Source organism: Centruroides vittatus, unplaced genomic scaffold, assembly GCF_030686945.1.
Source record: "Centruroides vittatus isolate TY-2023 unplaced genomic scaffold, ASM3068694v2 contig_1215, whole genome shotgun sequence".
Lineage (NCBI taxonomy): Eukaryota > Metazoa > Arthropoda > Arachnida > Scorpiones > Buthidae > Centruroides > Centruroides vittatus.
Window position 1 is genome coordinate 597,622 of NW_027120777.1, and position 22,075 is coordinate 619,696.

The window sequence follows — 22,075 nt, forward strand, 5'->3', positions numbered from 1 at the left end:
AATCTTTTTCCCTTCTTAACCGAAAAATTTCACCATTTGAGATCAAAATTACGTAATAAGAGTATATACACGTTTTTAAATATCTTAAATATACATTACAGACATATTTTTTTTTTCTAAATTCAATTTTGAAAATTACATCAAACAATCAAATTAATACAAATAACTTTTAAATTTACTGACCAATAACATTTTTTGTATTAAATATAAGCATAGAAATAAATATGGTAATTTCTACCATTTGAAAATAGATAATTCAAGATCCAAACAACAACTCGAAATTGGAAGATACACCTTAACATTATCACACCCTGAGCTTGATATGTGATTTATACCATGACTTTTAACTATAATGTGCATTTTGTTAAATTCGAAACAGTCTTCGTTAACAAAGAAAATTTTAGAAATTATGTATTTAAATGCAATTTGTTTCACACTTTTCAAGTTAGGAACATTTGTTTATTGCCGAGTTATAAAGATATTTACATAGCCTCTATCTTTTTTTTTCTTTTTTTAATTTTATTTAACTTACAAATTGGAAAAATACATCTCAGTTATTCCAAATTTTTATTTTAATTGCATACAGAAAAAGCTCATTCGATTTCCGTGTAAATACTTTAATAATTATCACAATAACAAAATCGTGGATACACATCGTAACTAATTCCAAAAACTTTTACTCGAGTTTTTTTTTCTTTCTTATATTTGTTCTCTTTATAAAAACTTTTTATAAAGTATTTATATTTATTTTTTCAAAAATAATAGATAAATATCCAAGTCTTTTTTTAAGATTATTTATATTAAGCTTTAAAGTAATTAAAAAATATAACCATTCTACCAAAAAATAATTTACCAACAATACAAATTTCTATATGTATATTAATATATAATTAATATATATATATATATATGTATATATATAATATGTGAACACTTACGCATTCATTCATACATCTTATGTACAAAAAAGTTTTCTAAACTGTAAAAAATTTTACCAAAGTGTATAGGTAAAACTTGTCCAATAAATGTAATTTACATTTAGTGGAAAATGTTCCCCAGTTTTCCATAAATTTTCTTATTAAAATATACTATTTTCAGTTATTAATTTTAAAAAAACAAGAAAACAACACAGTGTTTAAGTAATAAACAATCTAATGTTGAGTAACTCAGATTCAAAACTAAACAATTTATGAGTAATACAGTCTTGTACTAACGGTACGTCGACGTAACCGAGTTGCGTACAGATTTTATAAAATTCGGCAAGTGCTTAATAATTTTTAAACACATTGAACTATGTGAAAAAATGTTTATTACAAAATTGCTGTTGTTGTTTGAACAATTGTTGTTAATTGATGAAAAGAAAGATTTATGTTACTATTCATATCAAAATGTAATATTGTATTTATTAGCATAATGATTTTTTTTTTAATTTTTGTATTTACATAAGTCATAATGGATGTTTAAAGTGATCATTCTTTTAAGATGATAACTTTACTTATGTATTTAAAGTAAAAGAACTTTACTATATTTATACATTTTAAAAATTTTAACAGCCTTATATAGAAAAATAAATAATCTAATAGCCAAACATCTACGGCTAGGTTATTTTTGGGTTAAAATTAAGCCAATTATAATTTATCAAATTACAGAATTTAGCTTAAAGATTAAACTTCATAATGATTCCATAATAAATTCTATAATTTGATTAATAATTAGCTTAATTCTAGTTCGAAAACCTGGCTTGTTGACATTTGGCTGTTAGGAATTTCTACAGTTGTTTATTTATTGATAAACAAACATAAAACAAAAACTGTTATCGTCAATTATTTAAGAGCTTTTATCTTTCGTATCATGAAAATATCTAAATTTTTTAAGCAAAACTTTTTACAGTTACAATTATCTTAAATAATAGTAACAGAAATCTGTACAAATTGATTCTCAGATCCAAAAGCTCTCACAAAATATTGATTTTTAAATAAATAATGTAATAATATAAGTTAAACCATGTTTCTAGTTTTGAGCATTTTAAATATCATATTTATAAATAATAATTTAATTTTAGCATCTGTATTCTTTTTAATTAAATAAGAAGGATTATAAACCTTTGTTTCTGGAGGAGTTTAATAGAAGGATTAATATTTACTGTCGTAAGTTGCAGTCTTCAAATTACACAAAAACTATAAAAATACACAGGTACAAAAATTAATATAAAATGTAAAATATCGATATAAATAGGCTATTAAAAATAAATTTAGCATAATTTGAGAATACTAAACAAAATTTAACTTATTAACATATTTAAAAATTTTAAATATTTATTTAATGCTAATTAAAATTTCCAATAAAATTTACATTAATATATTAACATGAATTCAAGATTATTTAAAAAAATCAAATTCTTTGGTATAAAAAATATGGAAAATATTTATCAAAGTCCTTTCCATAGTACAGGTATTTTAAATAGGAACTGTTTGAAACTTCTCAGTCAAATTAGCAACAAAGTTACAAAATCTGGACCGAGATTATTAACTTACAACACAAAAGTATTAATCCTTCAATACAAAGACAAACTACTGAAATCAATATTTAATGACGTAAATGTCGATCTGAGATAAAATTTTATCGTGATTTATTCCACAAATAAATACTGAAGTTTTTCCAATTTATCACTTTGAAAATAACTACGTTAATTATGTTCTATGTAGTTCTAATATAATGCATCAATTTAAATGCAACTTAGTTGCCACCTCCTTAAGATGACTCGTGTAAATGATTTTTAAAACTTTACTTCATATTTCTTATAATCATGAAATAAAAAATATCATCTTTGTCTTTATAAACCAAAGACAAAAACTTAAACTCAATCATTATGCAAATAAATACAATACAATTAAACACTTTTCTTAATAAGCAAATAAAAACCTGAAAATATTTTGATATGACTTGTTAAAATATAACATTATGAATGATATACTTCATTTTTTTTTAACATTCTATCACTAATTATGGAATGTCTACGGACAAAATATTAAACACGTGTTAATCTTAAATGTACAATATTCAACTGAATTATAAATAAATTTTTAATAATTATAATGGTCAATGAAATAACAATTAAAACTTTATGAAGTTCTAATAACTATAAATATGGAAATTAATATAAACACCCAATATTTAACAGTATAAAGTTTCATACCTCTGAAACTATATCATCTTAAATGATTTTTCAATTAGAAATATTTTGACAGAAATCAAATCATAGCACATTATAGTTAAAAAGACATAGTGTTTAAAAAATTTAACCTAATATTCTGTTGCCATATCTTTCACAATACTATGTGATTTTACATGTTTGTCACATTGGTCTTTTCGAAAGAAAACTCTTCCACATATAGTACACCCATGTTTCCATACACCTGTATGCTGACGGCGATGTCTTTTACAGCTACTATAATTAATGAAAACACGTTCACATTCTTCACACTTGTATATTTTTTTTCCTCTCTGGAATAATACAATTGCACGTGGCCTCTTTGGTTTACTAGAAGGCAATGATTCGCAATTATCGTCATTCAGTAAAGTCAATTGTTCGTTTTCGACTTCCGCTACGTCGCTAACGGAAAGCTTTTCTGAATCGGCATTGTCACTGGCAGCGATAGTTAAAATGTCGAGTGCTGGCTCGACTGTAATTTCCTCGACTTCTGAACTAGGATATTGGGAAACTGGAATAGAATTTGTATTTTGTTCATTTGTCCAAACTGGCAAATCTCTTTGCTGTAAACTATAATCATTTCTTGCATTCCAACTATTAAACTGGAAATTTTGACCAGCATCACCAACAAATGGAACTATTTCCTGTGTATGGAAGACATTCTTTTCAACCTAGAAATGATTACAGTTATTAATACTTCAATATATAATTTAAAATTGATAAAATTTAAAAATGATTAAGACTTAGTTTCTAAAAAAACAAATTTCTGTCTTTGACTATGGTAATGCATTGTACAAGTATGAAAAATTTGATTTTTAATTCAGTATCCACAATTTAAAGCAGCATTTAATTATAGAAACAAGTTAACATAGCAGTAGTGTCATTGAAATATCATCTAACATTTTAACCAAATTGCAAGTGTTACAGATTTGATTCCTGCAATTCACTCAGTTTCTAAATTAATTAGTTTAAATAATAATTAATCATCACTGCTTACAACAGATGGCAACATATGTATCCGTAATACCTAATTTGTCTAATTATTAATATTAGCAAAGTTAATTAGCTGGAAGTAAATGTAATTTAATAAATTTTAGTAATGGTTAATTCTTATTTAGTTTAATCTAAATAGATGATTTAAATTATTATTAATGAATGATTAAAATGAATATGGAAGATCTTAATCTTTAGATATCACTAAATCCTTATGAAGTCTTTTAGATGTGTGAAAGATCTGAGTATAAAAAGTTTTTAAAGCACCTTTATTAAAGTATAGATAAATAGATATTCTTGAAAATAAACTAAAAGAACAAATGACAAAATTTAAATATCTCACCTCTGTCTTTGAAAAATCTGAATCCATCATTCGATGGCTTGATAAAGAAAATTCATTATTTTGAGAAGAATTATAATTTGCTTTACAATTTATTTTAGCTTTTGTTTGAGCTAAAATTTGTTCTTCTTGATCTTGTGGATAGGTTTCAATTGTTGATACAAAAGTTCCACACTTCTGCATATGGGATAACATATGAATATGTACAATTTCTTGTGACCCTTTATGATGACAAACTGAACATTCATACATATCCATGACTACATGTGCTAACTGTTTATGTGCTTCTAACATTTTTGCTTCATTGTATTCTTTTAGGCACAAATTACATACATACTTTCGACTAGATTTACTTTCAGAACTGTTTGTTAACACAGATGTTTTAGTACATAAGTGACTCAATAAACTATTATGAGTACTAAATTGTCGATGACAGCGTGAGCACTGTTTGTATGATCCTTGACTTCTTCTTAAGGTGTCTTTTTCTTCTATTGAACAATCTAAATTGTTCATCTCAGGTCTGTGAAGACCATGAGTATCTTTAAGATGTACTGCCATTTCTGTCATACTCTGAAAGACTAAAGAGCATTTAATGCATCCGTAACCTCCACTTTCTTGATAATTAGATTCATATGCTTTTGCAGTACCATTAACACTTCTTGATGTTATACTGGCTTTATTACTATAATCTAATGGATATATGATATCGATACTTTTACTATCGTCGGCTTCCAGTTCTAATTCAGAGTTACACGAAACATCAGAACCTTCATTCGTTTTAATTTTTTCATTAGATGTACTTGATGTTTTATCTGAAGACTGAACATAATGAGAGCCTGGTACTTTGTGAGAAGATATCACATGTTCTTTTAATGAATATGGATCTGGATAACACACACTACAGTAATAACAACAAAATATATCACCATTTGATTCCATTCCAAAATGACGTGAAGATTCGTGATGCTGAAGGTGATCCTTTCGAAAGAAATATTTTCCACAGTATTTGCATGAATGTATCCAGTTTCCTTTATGCATTCTAACATGTCTTCTAAAACTGCCTTGATTTGTAAATTTTCTCACACAAATCTTACAGAAAAATGATTTGGATCTTTTATCTGTTGCATCTGTTGGTGGCATAATTTCTTCAGAAATTATTTTACTATTTTCATCGTCATTACAAATTTCAGATTCTCTGTTAAACGTTTCATTTTCCTTATTATTTATTACTTTTGGATTATCATCATCATCTGCATTTTCATTTTCATTTCCATTTGTTGCTTCATTTTCTTTAGGAAATTCCGATTCAGTCCAACCTTTCATACATTCTTTTGTGTGAATGTTCAATTTTTCTTCATCCTGGAAACAAACTGAACATTTTGAACAAGTGTATGTTGAAGAATGTACTTTTAAATGATCCTGATGATCTTTATGCGACAAGGACACTTTTCCACATAATGTACAGGTAAACCATTGAGTAGCATGGAAGCTATTTTTATGTAATTTCATGTGACGATTATAATTATTTAATTTATAAAAATTTTTCTGACATATTTTACAATAACCAGCAACTTTATCCTCATTTGTTTCAGAAATATATTCATTTTTAGTGATGGATTTTGTTGATTCTTCCAAAGGACTGAAATCTGTTTTTGATGTATTTAAATCTTTAATAGTATTTTCTGTTTGATCTGTTTGCTCTAAAATTGTCTCTTTTCCCTCATGAATCTGAAAATGCTCTCTAAGAGAAAAAGCATCACTTGCTCTGTGGCCACATTCAAAACAGATATATTCCGAAGTTAAATGATGATTCTTTATGTGTGTATTAAGTGATTCTGACCGAAAAAAACTCATACAACAGTATTCACACATGCTCGGTTTCATACCTAAGTGCATTCTTCTATGTCGAAGATAACTGCTATGATTGATAAATGTCTTCTGACATGTTTCACAAACAAAAATACCTCTTTTTGGTGTTCTTTTAATAGTTAATTTTGGAATACTTTCTTTGACTGAAAGATCGCAAGGTAATTCTTGATTACCAACAACAATTGAATCAGATTCTAATATTTGTATCTTATTATCGTTATTTAATAAATTATTTGTATTTTGCCTCTTTCTTGGAAGATTATTATTTGACATGGGATAACATACTTGTCGATGAGCTAATACTTCTTCCCGATTTTTTAACGGTTGAGAACATATTGTACAAAGCCAAACTACCGAATTATTATTTTCGTTTTCTTGAGAAGGATTTTTCTTCACTTGATTTTGATAAACTGGTTGATTGTATGGGATTTCTTGGTTTGTTTGTCTATTTATATTACTTTCTTCTCCAAATAAACTTTTATATTGATTAGGTTTCTCTTCAGGAACAATAGTATACAAATCATTTTTTCTCTTTTGAGAATATCTTAATCTTTGCAGCGGTAAACCACAAGCTTGAAGCGGTTCTTTATTATGAGCCTTTTGATTATGTTGTTTTAAAGTTTCCGTATCTTTAAACCACATCCCACAATGACACAACCTAATACTTTGTCTAGTACTACCATGAGCCTTCTCAGCATGTTGGATTAAGAGATATCGACGAAAATAACGTTTACCACATTCCCCACAAATATGACTTTTTCCTGTAATATGCATTCGCAAATGACGTCTGTAACTTCCATAATTTGTAAAAACCTTCCAACATATCTTACACTGATAAGAAGAATCCTCACTCTGGTTGGTAAATAATGAATAATAATCTTCTGTCAACAAAGATGAATCATTTAAATTCATAAAAGTTTCATTAACATACTGATTATAATTATTGTCCATAACATTAGAAGAAACATCACAATCTTTGTCATTTAATGCATTTTCTTTATCTTGAATTGCTTTAGTTTTAATTCTTCCTCCTTGAAAGCACTGAAGGCAATGTTCCTGTAATTCTTGTGGATTGTTAAACATTTTCCAACAGTTTCCACAAACATGGCATCTGTTAGCAGCTTTTTCAGGATCTGCTTCCATTGAAATTGAATAGAAACCTGTAAGCATAAAATGATTATAGTAAGAAAATATATATAACTGATCAGTAAATTTTGATACTGTATTAATAAAATAATTGAAAAATTACTTTAAGACAAAAAAGGATAAATATATAATATACAATTTTAGATAAAAAAGAAAGATAGTGGCTGTTTACTAAAATTTGTCTCTAACTTTAATTCTTTCAGTTGCTATAAATTACGAGGTAGGCGTCAAAAGTTTCTCGCTTATATTTTAGATGTTATAGGTTTAAAACAATGATGTCATTTTTCAATATACAGTAGAGCGTCGTTTATCTGAAAGCCGGTTAACGGAAAGCTTTCCAGTCGGACTGTGTCGTGCTGAATCGAACGTTTTTGATACTAGATTAATTTCTAAAGTATAATTTTTTTTGTTTTTATATTTTTCAATATATTTATTTTGTACAAAATAAAGAAAATTTTTAACGATACAACAGCCTCGATTATTATTATAAAAATTTTCGCTAGGTTTAAAATAGACGAAAATTCAACGCAAAGCGACACGCAACAGAGAAAAATTTCAACATCAAATAGGTTAATATATTTTTTCGTACATAATCGGTTATCCGAACAATTCCAGTCCCCAATTGACTCGGATAAACGATGCTCTACTGTAGTCTCTTTACAGTTCAACACAGTATTACATCTTTAAATTAGCATTTCAATATCCTGGAAAAAATATTATGCACTTTTGTCTGCAAAATGCTCATAAACTACCTCCTGCACCTCTTCATCACTTTTAAATTTTCTCCCTCAAAGGTCTTTTTTGAGTTTTGTAAACATAATAATGTGGGGCTCCAGAAGTGGGCTGGAACCACACTAAAAATAAAAAAATAATAAAAAAAACAAAACTTTTTTGTAGAAAATTTTTTTTATAAAGCCATTTAAGAAAAGGGTATAAACTTTATGCCCATGTAAGGTCATGCTTGATGGAATTGTTAGAAAAGAGAGTCTCAGGTTAAAACAATAGATGAATGTAAGTCCTAAGATCAAACATCTTCGATAGGGATTGAATTGTCAGTCAGTGTTAACTCTTCCCACGACCTGGGTTCCTATCTTGTTACGTTTCGTAACGAAAGGGGACCAATTGGAGAACAGAGGTGCGTCGGCATTGACTTATCAGAATGTTTGGTCTAGGATACAAAAAAAAAACTAATAAAACGAGCATTTTCAAGGACACGGGGAGCTTCTCCCCATCTTCCTATTGCATGGCACTATACGCTGAAAAAGAAATCGCCTCTGCATCTCGGTATTGAACTGGATTGCACCTCGACCTCGTGACTTTCTCCTTACAACGCCCATGGGTCTGCAACCTACCGAAAGGGATCCAAAAGAATAGTTCCAGTGGGATTAACCCTTTGAGGGAAGAAACAAATTAGAAGACCAGACTTTGCCTATTGTCAACTGTTGTAGCTGTAAGCTTATTCTTTTGGTTATAATAAACCAGATAACTATTTGTAACAGTGGAGTCTGACTCTGTGCAAAATGCTCCCACTCACACTCGGACATTCTGACATCAGTCAAACAGTTTGGCAACCTCACCTTAATCATTAGGTACCAGCTCCAGGCTGTAGGGTGGATGGTCAAGCCCCTCAACCCACAGTCCTCCCTAGCAGCCTTGGCAATGGCAACCATGGGCAATGGCAACCATGTGCACTGGCACATTGTCCTGCAAGAGGTAAATACCCTTACACAGTTTTTTGTGCCTTTTTTCCTTGATGGCATCATGCAGTTTGTGCAGCAGACAAGTATAGTATTCCTCATTCACTGTTGTGTTTTTTCCTTGAAGTTGATCATAGGATTTCTACCAAATCCCAAAAAATCATTGCCATGTTCTTCTTTGACGACTGAGTCATCTTTGCCTTTCTTGGGCACTTTTCATCTGGCTTACGCCATTCTATTGATTCTCTTTTTTGATAAAAGATTATAATATATAATCATAGTTTCATCCCCTGTGATGATGGAATCCAGGATTTTCTTCTGGTTACTATGGCAAAGGTCCAAAAGGTATCCGACAGCAAGTAACACACTGTTGCTTTTGAACTGCAGACAGAAGTCAGGGCACCCACTTTGCACTGAATTTATTCATATGAAAGTGTTGTGCTTATGAAGAATGCAATGTATAGTGGTGTCTGAAAGTCCCAACCTTGCTTAGACTTCCTTCACTTTCAAATGCCTGTCTTGCAGCACCTCTTGCTCAACAAGGAAGACATTCTCTACTTGCAGAATTTCCATTGGCTGGCCCTCACAAGGTTCATCTTCAATGCCCTCTTGGCTTAAAGATATGGGCTAAACATTTCATTTAAGGTGAAAAACAAAGGGGAAGCTATGCCATACACATCATCTAAGTGCTGTTTAATAACACTTAAGTAAGACCTTCTTAGTAAGAAATTTAATGACAGCTCTGTACAACTTTCAACATGATGCAAATTAATGCAACAAGTCTAACTAAAATGAACGTTTCCAAGTAACGTATGCAAATTGGCAAAAAAACTGTTTTATTAGTCCAAATACAGATAAAAACCAAAATTTACACTTTCCTCTCATTTTCCAGCATTCACTGATTAAAAACGAACATTTTCGGCTACCTTCAGTGGCCTGTGCTTGTGTTAAGCAGATTCTATATTGAATGTCTAAGGCCACTGCAGGTAGCCGAAAACATTCATTTTTAATCAGTGAATGCTGGAAAGTGAGAGGAAGGTGTGAATTTTAGTATTTAGAAAATAGTTTCAGCTTTAGAATTAAAAAGTCCAAATACAGATTGCACTATCTGATACTATCATCATTTTATTCCTAACATGTCTAAAATATAGTTAAGTTGTAAACTTTTGGCATCTACCACGTATTTCATGTGAACATTTTCAGCCCTCTTTACTAGCCATCTTCAGTTTAGAACAACAATAAAATTCCAAACTAGCAAAACTGAATTACAGAACACCAAAATTCAGATTAAAATTTAAATGTTCAAACACATTGTTAGGCTATCGTTTGAAATTCATCAGATTGTTCTTACAAAACTTGGTATATATCTATGATCTTAATGATTGTACATTGTGTAAAATACATTTATGTAGTTTAACAAAATAAAACAAATGATACATAAGACAATATCCGAACTCAAAGTATATAGTTAATCTCTTCCACTCCATTTCATATCCTGATATTTCAAAACAAAACCTCCAAGCAAGAGAGAGTGGTCCACAGTCCTAATAATTTATTGATGTGCCTTTGAGGATCAAGTTATATATCTCTAGTTCAAGTGATCTCAGCTGATGGATGTTCTGTATTAGTCTAATTGCGGCTTCCATTCTGCTCATATCCACAGAGCATAAAGGAACTTCTCTTTCAGAGAGTGTTGGGGTCACAGTCTGCTCCCTGAAAGACAGGTTCAAGAAGCATGACTCCACAATAAAAGAAGACAAATAAAAAGAAGGCAATGCATCACGGCTTTGGTAGTCTATACATTGGAACAATCTGAGGATATAAACATAAAGGAAACAAAGATTATTAGACTGATACAGAACATCTATCAACTAGGTCACTAGAAGAAGTAGAGATTTATAAGTTGACACTCAAAGGCACATCAATAAATTATAAAGACTGTGGAACCATCTCCCTTGCCTGAAGGCAGTGTTTTGAAATACCAGGATAAGAAATGTACAGTTAATCTCCTTTACTTTTTTATGAGTTGTGGTATTTTATTGTTTAACAAGATAAAAGGAATTACAAAAGCTATGTATTGTTTTTTTAAAGAAATAATTAATTTTTCTCAAACAGGAAGTTATATATGATCTCACACAAAAATTGGAAGATTCTTCTGTTTTAAAATAAAATGGAATTAATGAAATGGTAGAAAAAAAATTTCAAAAGATTATTATTTCTAAAAACATATACTAACTGTGTATATTATAACTGTGTAACTAAGTATATTATAACTGTGTATGGATAACCATAGGTTGCGTTTTTAAAAGTCAATTTAAAAGCAGGTGTAACCTATGTAGTGATGCAAGTATCTGCCAATTTTAACTCAAACAGCTTTTGTTTTGTTTAAAGTTAGCAAGAGCATATTTAGAAAACATGAAAAACCTTTTCATACTACTAACATTCATTTGTCATCATAATTTTTCCCAAAACCATCAAAGATATATGTATATGTATACACTTTTTTCTCTCAAATTCATTTTCTGTGATGCATCAATTTATGCTTCATTATGCATTCCTATTTGAAAACCTGATAAATTTCCAATAATTTTCCTCCTGTATATAATAACTATCATAAAACAATTTAGAAGGTTCTGTTTAGAAGCTAAGCAATACAAGTTATGCAAAAATTTTCTTTGTTTTAACAATTTTCTGTTGGATATATGCCAGTGTCGATTATATACTGCCACAATGATTCACACAAAATTACAGTACAAAATAAATCAATAGTGGTATACACATCAACTTTAAATTATCTAAATACATATACAAAAGTAAGACTATATAAATCGTTAAAAAGGAGCTATCATATATTTTACATATTGAGGCTAGGAAAAAATAATTTTAACATTTATGGTCTCTATCAAGTTATAGAATATCATATAAATGTGCTTATAAAACTATACATTATTAATCTTGTTTTTCAAAAGTTCAGAATTTATATTCAAATATCATACAACTTTAAAATTAATCAAAAAATTTATCATCATCATTGATGATGAAAGTTACATCCAAAAAAATTTCAGTGTAAATGATTTTCAGCTCCTAGAAAATGTTGGTTTTTATTTTTTTAAATATTTTTTATGAATACAAAGACAAACTGAAGGTTAAAGATTCTCAAGAAAATTCATGAATGTTGCAGAATTCTACTATAAATACTGATGAGAATCAAAACAGCCAGTTTTGCAGGTGGCCCATCTATTAATTTAATTTAATTAAAAAATAATAATCATCATCATTTATCATCAAATTTTTTTTTATAAATGTTGGACAAAAGCAATAAAGGTTAAAAATTAATATTAAATTAATTAAATAATTTAATGAACTTTTATTATAATATAAATATTTAGACATAGGCCTATTCAAAAAATAATGTATAGTTTTAAACAATAATTTGGAAATATCCAAGTTAAACAATGTTAGGAAAAACTTACTACAAAGACAAGGACAATTTTATATATTTATTGTTTTAATTTTATCCAATAACGTGCAATGAATTTTAAACATCCTTCTAGCAGGAAAATGTCTTTTAATTTTCACAATAGCAAACGTTTTTTGGTCTTCATCAGAGGACTGTGTCATGCTTACACAGAACAAATGTAAACACAAACTGACCATTCCAAATTTAAAATGTTTTTGAGATTATTTTTCTATGTCACAGCATTTAAGCAATTACAGGATTTTAAAAAATTATACATATTCATCTACGGTGAAAATTTCTACATATAATAGAAATTTTTACCTGAAATATAATCCTAATTTTTATCAATTTTTAATTTAACAAACAATGAACAGGAATCAAGTGCACATTTTTCATTGCTGTAGTATTGTTTTCCTTCAGAGGGTTGTCTACCAATGATTGCCATGCCTTAGAGATATTACCTCACTGTCCTTATTTATACAGTTTCCATTAACTGTTGTATTAAAAGTTTCCCAGTTCTTAAATTTAAATCAAAGATTTTTGGTAGACTATGTTAAAAGTTTTAGAATGAATGTTGAATAGAACAAGCACTAAAGAGAGCAACATTTTTCAAATTAGAAGGAACGAACATAACATATGAAGAACCTTATTTCCAAAAATGCAATAAATCATATTGAATGTAAATAAGTGTGTATTAATCACTTATTGCTTATGCTAGAGACTTAGGAAATTTACAGTCAATTCAGTCTAAAACTGGCTTCCATACTTCATTAAGTGCCATCACATTGTTACTGTTGATAATATTTAAACTCAGACTTTTGACTTAGAGAAGCAATAAATGAAAATTTGTTCAAGAATCTTCATCAGATGTTCCTCTCAATGTTTCTTAATAAGCAGTGTTAACAGGTATTTTCAATAATGGTGCCAAGTTTTACAGACTATGTAGTACATAATATTTTTAAATAAACATTAAAAGAAAAATTTAGTTTAGAAAAATATACACTATTCATTCTTTCTAATATTAAAAATTTTGAAAGTATTGCCAATAAAGATTAAAAAGTGGCTGAATAAATTTTATTAAATTTCTTTTTTTTTAGTATTTATTAAAAATCAAACCTGTAAAAATATTGACACTAATGTTATGTTTTCAATACATTATCACAGTTTATATAACAACTTACTCCAAATTATTCTCACTGATTCATACATTTACTTATACAATATGTAACTGCAATAAAATCAAGATAGCATTTATAAATTGGAGCATTTATGATTATTAAACTGATATGATTTCACATTGCATCAGTTATTAGTGTATCAACAAATGTGTGTCATTCGAACAGTTGTTAAAGTACATTAGCTTTTGTCAATGTTCAAGTTGCTTGATTCAGGCAACTGGAAATTATTTGAATTCAAGGTCACTTGAAACAATGTCAAGTTTCAAATAAAGTAGACAGCTAGTCTACTTTTCTCAAAACTTGGTTTCGACTTGAAGTTTTTACAACCTGAAAGTTTTTATTCCAATATGTTTTGTTTTATTTACATTATTAACATTGCTAGACAGAATAGAAAACAGAATAATGAAAAAATTGTTTCTTGATAATATAATAGATATTTGATGCTTTATAAGACAAAATTTATCATGATAGAAATTTGATAACTATTTTTTTGAAACTGATAGACAAATTAAAAGTATGCCAATTCTAAGCCAATATTATTTTTTTTGAATTTTTGTTTCATTAATATTTTGCAATTCAAATCTATATAGTAATATAGTAATGAATTGTTTCCATAAACTGTTAAATTCAATGCTAGCTCTTACAAAGTTATATAAAATTCCTAGAATATTACAGGTACGCCACATTTAAACTTGTCTTTTTTGAACTTCAAATTTATTTAATAGTAAAAAATTCTGAAATTGGTTCTTTATCATATTTTTGATTAAAAAAATTCAATAAACTAGAATTTTATAAAAATGTACTTAAACTTTAACAAAAATGTCTGATGCAAGTGTAGTTAGAGGATTAAAATCTTCAAGCCCCAGCAGTGCCTAATCTATTTCGCGTCATACTAGAATTTTTTATCGTATTTTTAAAATGTTTATACTAGTTTACTTAAATAAAAATTTTAAAAACAGAAAAAAAACATACTTTTCATATCAACTTCATTGGCATCTTTTTAAATTAACTGCTGCCTTCTACTATAACTTGAATTTTGAACTTCTATTAGATTATATTTAAACATAATTTCTTGAAATTATATGAATCAAATGAACTTTGATAATATATTTTTATGTTGTTAAAATTAAAATGTATCCAGCATATGAAACAATATCAAAGAATAAAGCAACAATTATGTTATTAAATGTTGAAAGTAAATTAAAGCAATATATTTCAGAAAAAATTAGGGAAAATATTATAATCTTAAATGATATTCTACAGTTTTGAATGTTTTTGGAATATTGTTTTTCCAAACATGGAAGTAATTAACTAAAAGAAGAAGCAAGTTACAGCAAAAATAAACTAATAGTATTTACTTATTTTCTTATACAACATCAAGACTTGCTATTTATTACATGTTTGACAGATTATAAAACTGTAATCATTTTTCAGATGAAATAATGTTTAAAAATTATGACATTTTAATGATTAATGTCAAAAAGTTCAAATATATTAAACTACATAAAAATTACATTGATATATCAATAACAAAGTTAGAAATTTTAATTTATTCTTGATGTTAAGTTAGTGTTTAAAATGGGAATTATTTTTTGTAATTTTGATTATTTTTACTATAATTTATGAATTTTTCTGAAATAATAATTATTCAATTTAATTTATAGAATTTGATTCATTTACTATGAAAAGCTATTTTAAATTTAATAACACTGTTCAAATAATTTGTCATCTGAAACGAGTGTGTAATAGAGTTTAGTATATAATAAAAGTCCTCTAATCAAGCATGCATAAGACCAATATAATGTGGAATTATAAGAAATGCTAGATTACAAGACCCCCTTCTGTTTTTGATGAATTAGCATTCCAAACAGTTCAAAAACCAGTTTCAGCTAAGAGCTTCATAAGTATGCCAAATTATTTGATATTCTGGATTACCAGGTGCTGGACACCCAACCTCACTAACATTTTTGAGTCTACGTCAGGAGAAAGAGCTTATACAATATATTTAGTAGTAGTGGTAGATACAAGAGGGCTACAATACCTTAAACCAGTGGTTCCCAACCAGTGTTCCGCGGAACACTGGTGTTCCGTAAGCATCTCTCAAGTGTTCCGCAGATTTAGTCGCGAATCAAAAAAGTGTACAATCGTATTCGAGCCGCCGAATATCAAAAAATTAAAATCATAAAATTTTCATAAACTTAAATATATATGTACGACTCGTACTTATGGAGTGTACTACTGTTTCGAATAAGATAAAGGCAATGATAAAAACTGAATGAAATATGTAAAAAACATCAGGCACAAGTTTCCCATTAAAGTTATTTAGGTATATTTTTTCCTGTCTTAGAATTGGCATTAATAATATGAGTAGAGATTTTGAATTATAACTGCTCAATTCTAATAAAATAACTGATGACAAGCTTATGTATTTCATATTAACTTAAGTGTTCTGCTAAAGAAAATTGCTCACAAAAGTGTTCCGCATCCTAGAAAAGGTTGGGAACCACTGCCTTGAACCCTCCTCATTAGCACAAAAATCTTCAAAATTTATTTGTTCGAACTTCAAACTGTATTTTAAAAACATTCATGATTGCAAATATAGTTTATTTGGCCATCTGCAATACAATTGTCATGCAAGTAATAAAAAGTACTTAATTAATCAAATATTTTTAATTTTTGAGTTATCCTCTCTCTATGGATACATCTGGATCAATTACTATTTACTAGTAAGCATAGTAATGTTATTTATGATGGTTATATCACTCACTATATAATTTAGAGTTGCTCTATTTTAATTGCAATCTCATCATCAGATTGAATATCAGATTTGAAAACTAAACAGATTTAAACTTTTACTGAAAATGTGTAAAAATTATGTTTATTCTTACTAATGTGAAAGAAAAAAAGTGTACTTAACTTTTGTTTGTATCACTAATCTACAGTACCTTTCATGTTTTCCAGCAACCACCCGACACTGCAAAATCATAACAGCAAATGTTTTGGCCTCGTTCAATGGCCGATTCAGGCATTTTCACCAAAAATTTGCATTGCAACCTTTCTGTTTAAGTGATGTAAGCAGATGACAAATGAAAGAATTTTAAATGAAAATTTCTGAACAATTAAAAATATAACAATTGTAATGCAAATTTGAAATAGGTAACAGTGAACAAATTCGAAGAGACTTCCAGAACATTTAAAAAAGTTCAACTGCAATGCAAATCTTTGGTGAAATGCCTGTAGCTGGCCATGGAACAGGGCCAAAAATGTTCACACTTATGATTTTGCAATGTTGGGTGGCTACTAGAAACTTGTGAAAGGTATTGTAGATTAGTGTTATAATAATTCAAGCTTTACATATAGTTTGTGATTTGTTTTTATGTTATCACAATAAAATGTATTTTTTTTTTTTTTTTACTGTTTCATACAAGTTTCAAACTTTTTAAATGAATTTTTTAGATTTTACTGAAATTATATCATCACTAAAACATTCTCTCTCTAATTACAAAACTAAAATTTCTATTAAACTATCTACAACAAAATTCTACAGATCTACTATTGTATAATAGTATTACATAATCAATAAACTAAATTTTCTTCCTTTTTGAATTTAGGTTTGTGGTTTACACCTTGTCTATCCCATGTTACATAATCTATGGAATTATTACTGAAAACTATATAAAAACTAAATTTTGAAGAGTCAATGCTTTCTAATATTAAAAAATATTAGAAGGAAAAAAATAGTTCAACATAATTCCAATTATCTTTGGATACTTCTTGTTAGAATAAAATTTCTAATTTTAGGTTCTTAATCATCTACTAAATTATTAAGAAAGAATAAAATTCTTGACATTTTAGAGTAGGAGTAACAAAATGAATTAAAATATGATAAACACACTGAACTTTACACTTTAAAATAACCTAAATACCATTAAGTATGAGCACATTACTAAGCATATGGCTAAAAAAAGTGGTTAATCAGTTACAAGTGATGTAATTACTCATCCTTCTGAATTTAATCTACCTCAGGTCACACCATTCAATATTAAAAATCCTAAATCTAATTCTTCTTTCAAACTTTTTTCTATGCATAATTTGATTTAAGAACTTCTAGAATACTAAGCTTTATTTAAGATTTACTACATATGTATAGCCAGTTTTAGTTTGAATGTTAATTGGAAAGATGCCAGATTACGTTGCTAATTTATTAAAAGCAGTAAAAATACAGTATCGTTCAATTACATGTTATTCTCTAATTTATAGTTACATAGACTACATATATAAGTTTATGTAAGTTGTGTAAATTACATTTTAAATAATTTTCAGAATGTAAGAAGTTATTTATGCAGATTATGAAAAAATAAAGAGGGAAAATAGTTGTGTTATAATACCACAAAAACTCACACCTTTAAAGCTTATCGATGTGTTATAAAAGAAAAGTTTCAATGTCATCTTGCATAAAACAAAGAAATTGCTGTAATGTATTTAAATCTATAAGAAAATAACAACATGGTGAATGTCATTTTCTGATCTGAGGTTTATGCCTCTTTCTTTTAACTAGGTCCATAATCCTAACCATTTCTATCTTCACAGTTTTACACTTAACAGTTGCATAACTGTAATTGTTGTAAATATTGACATGATATTCTATTCTTTAACTTGTTTTTAAGTAGGGAATTTATTTCCAAAGTCATATACAGGTGGTCCCTTACTTACAAACAGGTTAGGTTCCTGAGATTTTGTCATAAGTCAAAATGTTTGTAAATCGAAAACTAACTTAAAAAGTACACGTGTATACAGAATAATCACATATTGTTAGTGTTTGATCCTTCAATGTACTTAACTAGAATATATTATGCTCATTTACCTGCTCGCTACTTTTTAGAAGCAGGTGTTTCAAAACAGTTTTTTCACCTAGTGCACTTAGTTTTATAACATCAAGTTTAGTTTTTATGGTAATAGTGTGACACCTCTTGCATTTATCTTCACTGTTAGATTAACATGTTTTGGATGCATTTTTGAAGCATAATAGTAAAAATTTATAAAAATTGCAAACAATGATGAAAAAGACCGTTACTCCAACGTTACCAACTTCAATGCCACCATAAGGGTGGCAAAGGAATGTCAGAATTCATGCAAAAATGAAAAAAAGATACACAATAGAAATAAATCCACATTAATTATTTATTACTGGCTAAAGACTGACTTCAACACTACACCAAGAGCATCAAGAAAACTTCAAAGTCTGCATAAAATTTAAAATTTTAGATGTACAGTCAAATTATTTGTAAGTCTAAAAGTTCATAAGTTGAATATTTGTAAGTAGGGGAGCTCTTTTAATCATTTTAAAATCATGGTTAGATAAATTCATTAGAGGACACTAAAATAACAATAATCATCTTTACAACTTTTACCCAATATAAAAAGTCAACCAAGAGGTATAGAAATACTGGGTTTCCATTTTACAGAGAAATTCATTTTAAGTTCTAAATACAAAAGATTTTCTTTGATTCTCTAAATGAGACACTACCAAATGTGGATTGGCTATGGAGATACCACTTATTTGGCCACTTAGATTGCCTGATATCACACTTCACAATTTTTTTTTCTCTGGGAATTAATCAGAGATAATGAAACATTCAGGTGACAAACATTAATGATCTGAAGGAAAAAAATCACAGCTGGTTTATGGTTATGCTGCAGCATCTATCTATATATATACAGGGTGGGCCAGCGAAAACGAAACGGCAGAGTGTTCGTGTTCGTCCAAGCAAAGCGCTCGGACAGGTCGATTTTACTCTCGAGGGGACATCTTTTGCAATAAAGTTTTTGCGATTCTGAATATTAACTAAACAAACATTTTTTTCGAAATAAATGCTTGTTTACTTAATACAAAATAAATGAGTTTTTAAAATTTTTTGTTGTCTGTTGTATTCAGAATCGCAAAAACTTTATTGCAAAAGATGTCCCCTCGAGAATAAAATCGACCTGTCCGAGCGCTTTGCTTGGACGAACACGAACACTCTGCCGTTTCGTGTTCGCTGGCCCACCCTGTATATATATATATATATATATATATACAGAATATGCTACTTACTTCCAATTCATTAAGGCACTTGTAAATTTAAGTATAAAATGTAATTTGCATGCATCATTTTGAAGCATTTTTTAAATAAAGATTAGCCCAATTTCACCTATTTTACTATTTAATTTAGTTTCAAAATAATTAGAAGTAAAAATATACTCAATTTTGCTCTTCCCATAGTGGCACTCCTCCTTGTCATTCTGCTTATTGAACTTAACAAAAAAATGCTATTGCTGTAATTTATCAATTACATCAAAAAATAATTTCTAAGCATTAAAATCTTATTACGACATTAGTTTCTGATAATTTTATAATTACAAATATTACAATTCTTAAAAGTTGTCACACAAAAAATAATACTTGCATGACAGTATTAAGTTCTATGAACAATTAAAACTTAAACTATTTTGATATGAGTCAAGAACAATATTAAAATTAAGAGAGCTACATCATCTAGTTTGAAACTTTGTTTCATAACGTCCAAAGTGCAAAAGTTATAAAAAAAATTTCCATTTGTGATAACAAACATCCTAAATCATTCCAATAATTTGTGTAAATGAAGTATCTTTATATACTCTAGAATACTTTGTATTCAATTAAATATGAGAGAGAGAAATTTAATTATCTCTTACATTATACAGGGGGGGTGCAAAAGTAGGTATACAGTTGAGAATCTAAGAAATACAAATGTTTGATGTTCATTATTATTTTTATTATCTTTTATAAGTTTATATTCCTTATTTGTGATTTTAATTTGTACATGAAAATAAATGTTTTTTCTTCCTATTTTCTTTCTGTACATTTTTTTCCATAACAACAACTGTATACCTACTTTTGCATTCCCTGTATAATATATGTATTCAAGAGTGATTTAAAGAAAACTTAGTCTGTCATGAAAAGTCCTTTGATTTCAAAACATGAATTTTAAGAACAGATTTTAGATTAAAATTAGTTATTTTAATAAAAAAAATTACATCATCAGTTTAAAAACTTTTACATTTCAATTAGTTATGCAACGAATATTCGGTTACTATTCGGTATTCGGCCGAATACCGAATACCTAAAAACAGGAGTAAGAAATAACAAAAACACAGTAAATTAATCATTTTGGTATTTAGATTTAATGTTATCGGGTTAGTGTTGTTTGTTTATATTTATTTATAACTTATAACTTGCACAAAATAAAAAACCAAATAATATTAGTCACATGTATTCACAATTTATAATTACAAAGATCAGCCCACACACACACCTATTCGTTCGAGAATTGCCGCACATCTGAGGGTCTGACCCTGCCTATCCTTCTTTTTAAGTGCTCGTTTTTGCTCTTCCCTCTCTCTTTCTTCTATCACTCTAGTCCATGTATGCCTATGCATACATCATAATGTGCGTGCACAATACTTTCAATTCGTCACTTTTCCATTGTAGATTTTCCATTTTACAATTACATGACTCCTAGCCTGGTGACGTCCTATCATTTCACAAATTTGAGACAGCTTGGTAGCCTGAATGGCCCCAGGCTTTTGCCTGTGCACGCTAAGTAACTTTCATTGCAAGCATTTAGCTTTCCGAAGTCTATGAGAACAATTATTTGGCATTGACGGCCACAAATTTCGCACCAATAAACTGCCTTGACTTGTTCAATTATGATATCAACTCAATTTCATATTTATTTTCACATTTTCACCTTGTAGTCCTTCTCTGTTCTTTTTCTGTTATTTACATATGTAGGTCATTTCATTGTTATCCATATTTGATATCATCACTTATCACATACTGCCATGACGCTCCTATCTGTCCACTACAACTGTCAAGAATTAATGAGATTGGTGAAGCGTAGTGACAACAGGAAAATAGAGAGCAGGGTCCTTGCCATAATGCAGTTTGGGCGCCAATTTTCGTACGTGAATTAACCAAGCTGAATAGTTTGACCAAATATTCGCCTATTCGGCCATGCTCCTGGCTGAATATTCGGTATTCGGTCTGAGGCCAAATATACTATTCGTTGCAACATTAATTTCAATACTTATAAATTATTTGAATTTGAAAGTTTGCCTTGGATAACGTGGAACCTCAGTTAATCTAGACTCGGATAATTG

The 22,075-nt window shown here is 28.6% G+C and overlaps 1 protein-coding gene across 1 annotated transcript in view; it reads right to left on the reverse strand.

Moving 5' to 3' along the window:
* Positions 1 to 2,753: 2,753 nt before the first annotated feature.
* The window catches only part of LOC136986767 (zinc finger protein 26-like), a 30,092-nt gene continuing 10,770 nt past the window's right edge, over positions 2,754 to 22,075 (reverse strand). The window contains exons 2-3 of the mRNA XM_067284369.1: positions 4,548 to 7,573; positions 2,754 to 3,882 (exon numbers count right to left, since the gene is read on the reverse strand). Coding sequence (XP_067140470.1) covers positions 3,304 to 3,882; positions 4,548 to 7,556 — 3,588 coding nt within the window. The 5' untranslated portion in view covers positions 7,557 to 7,573 and the 3' untranslated portion in view covers positions 2,754 to 3,303. The remainder of the gene's footprint in view (positions 3,883 to 4,547; positions 7,574 to 22,075) is intronic.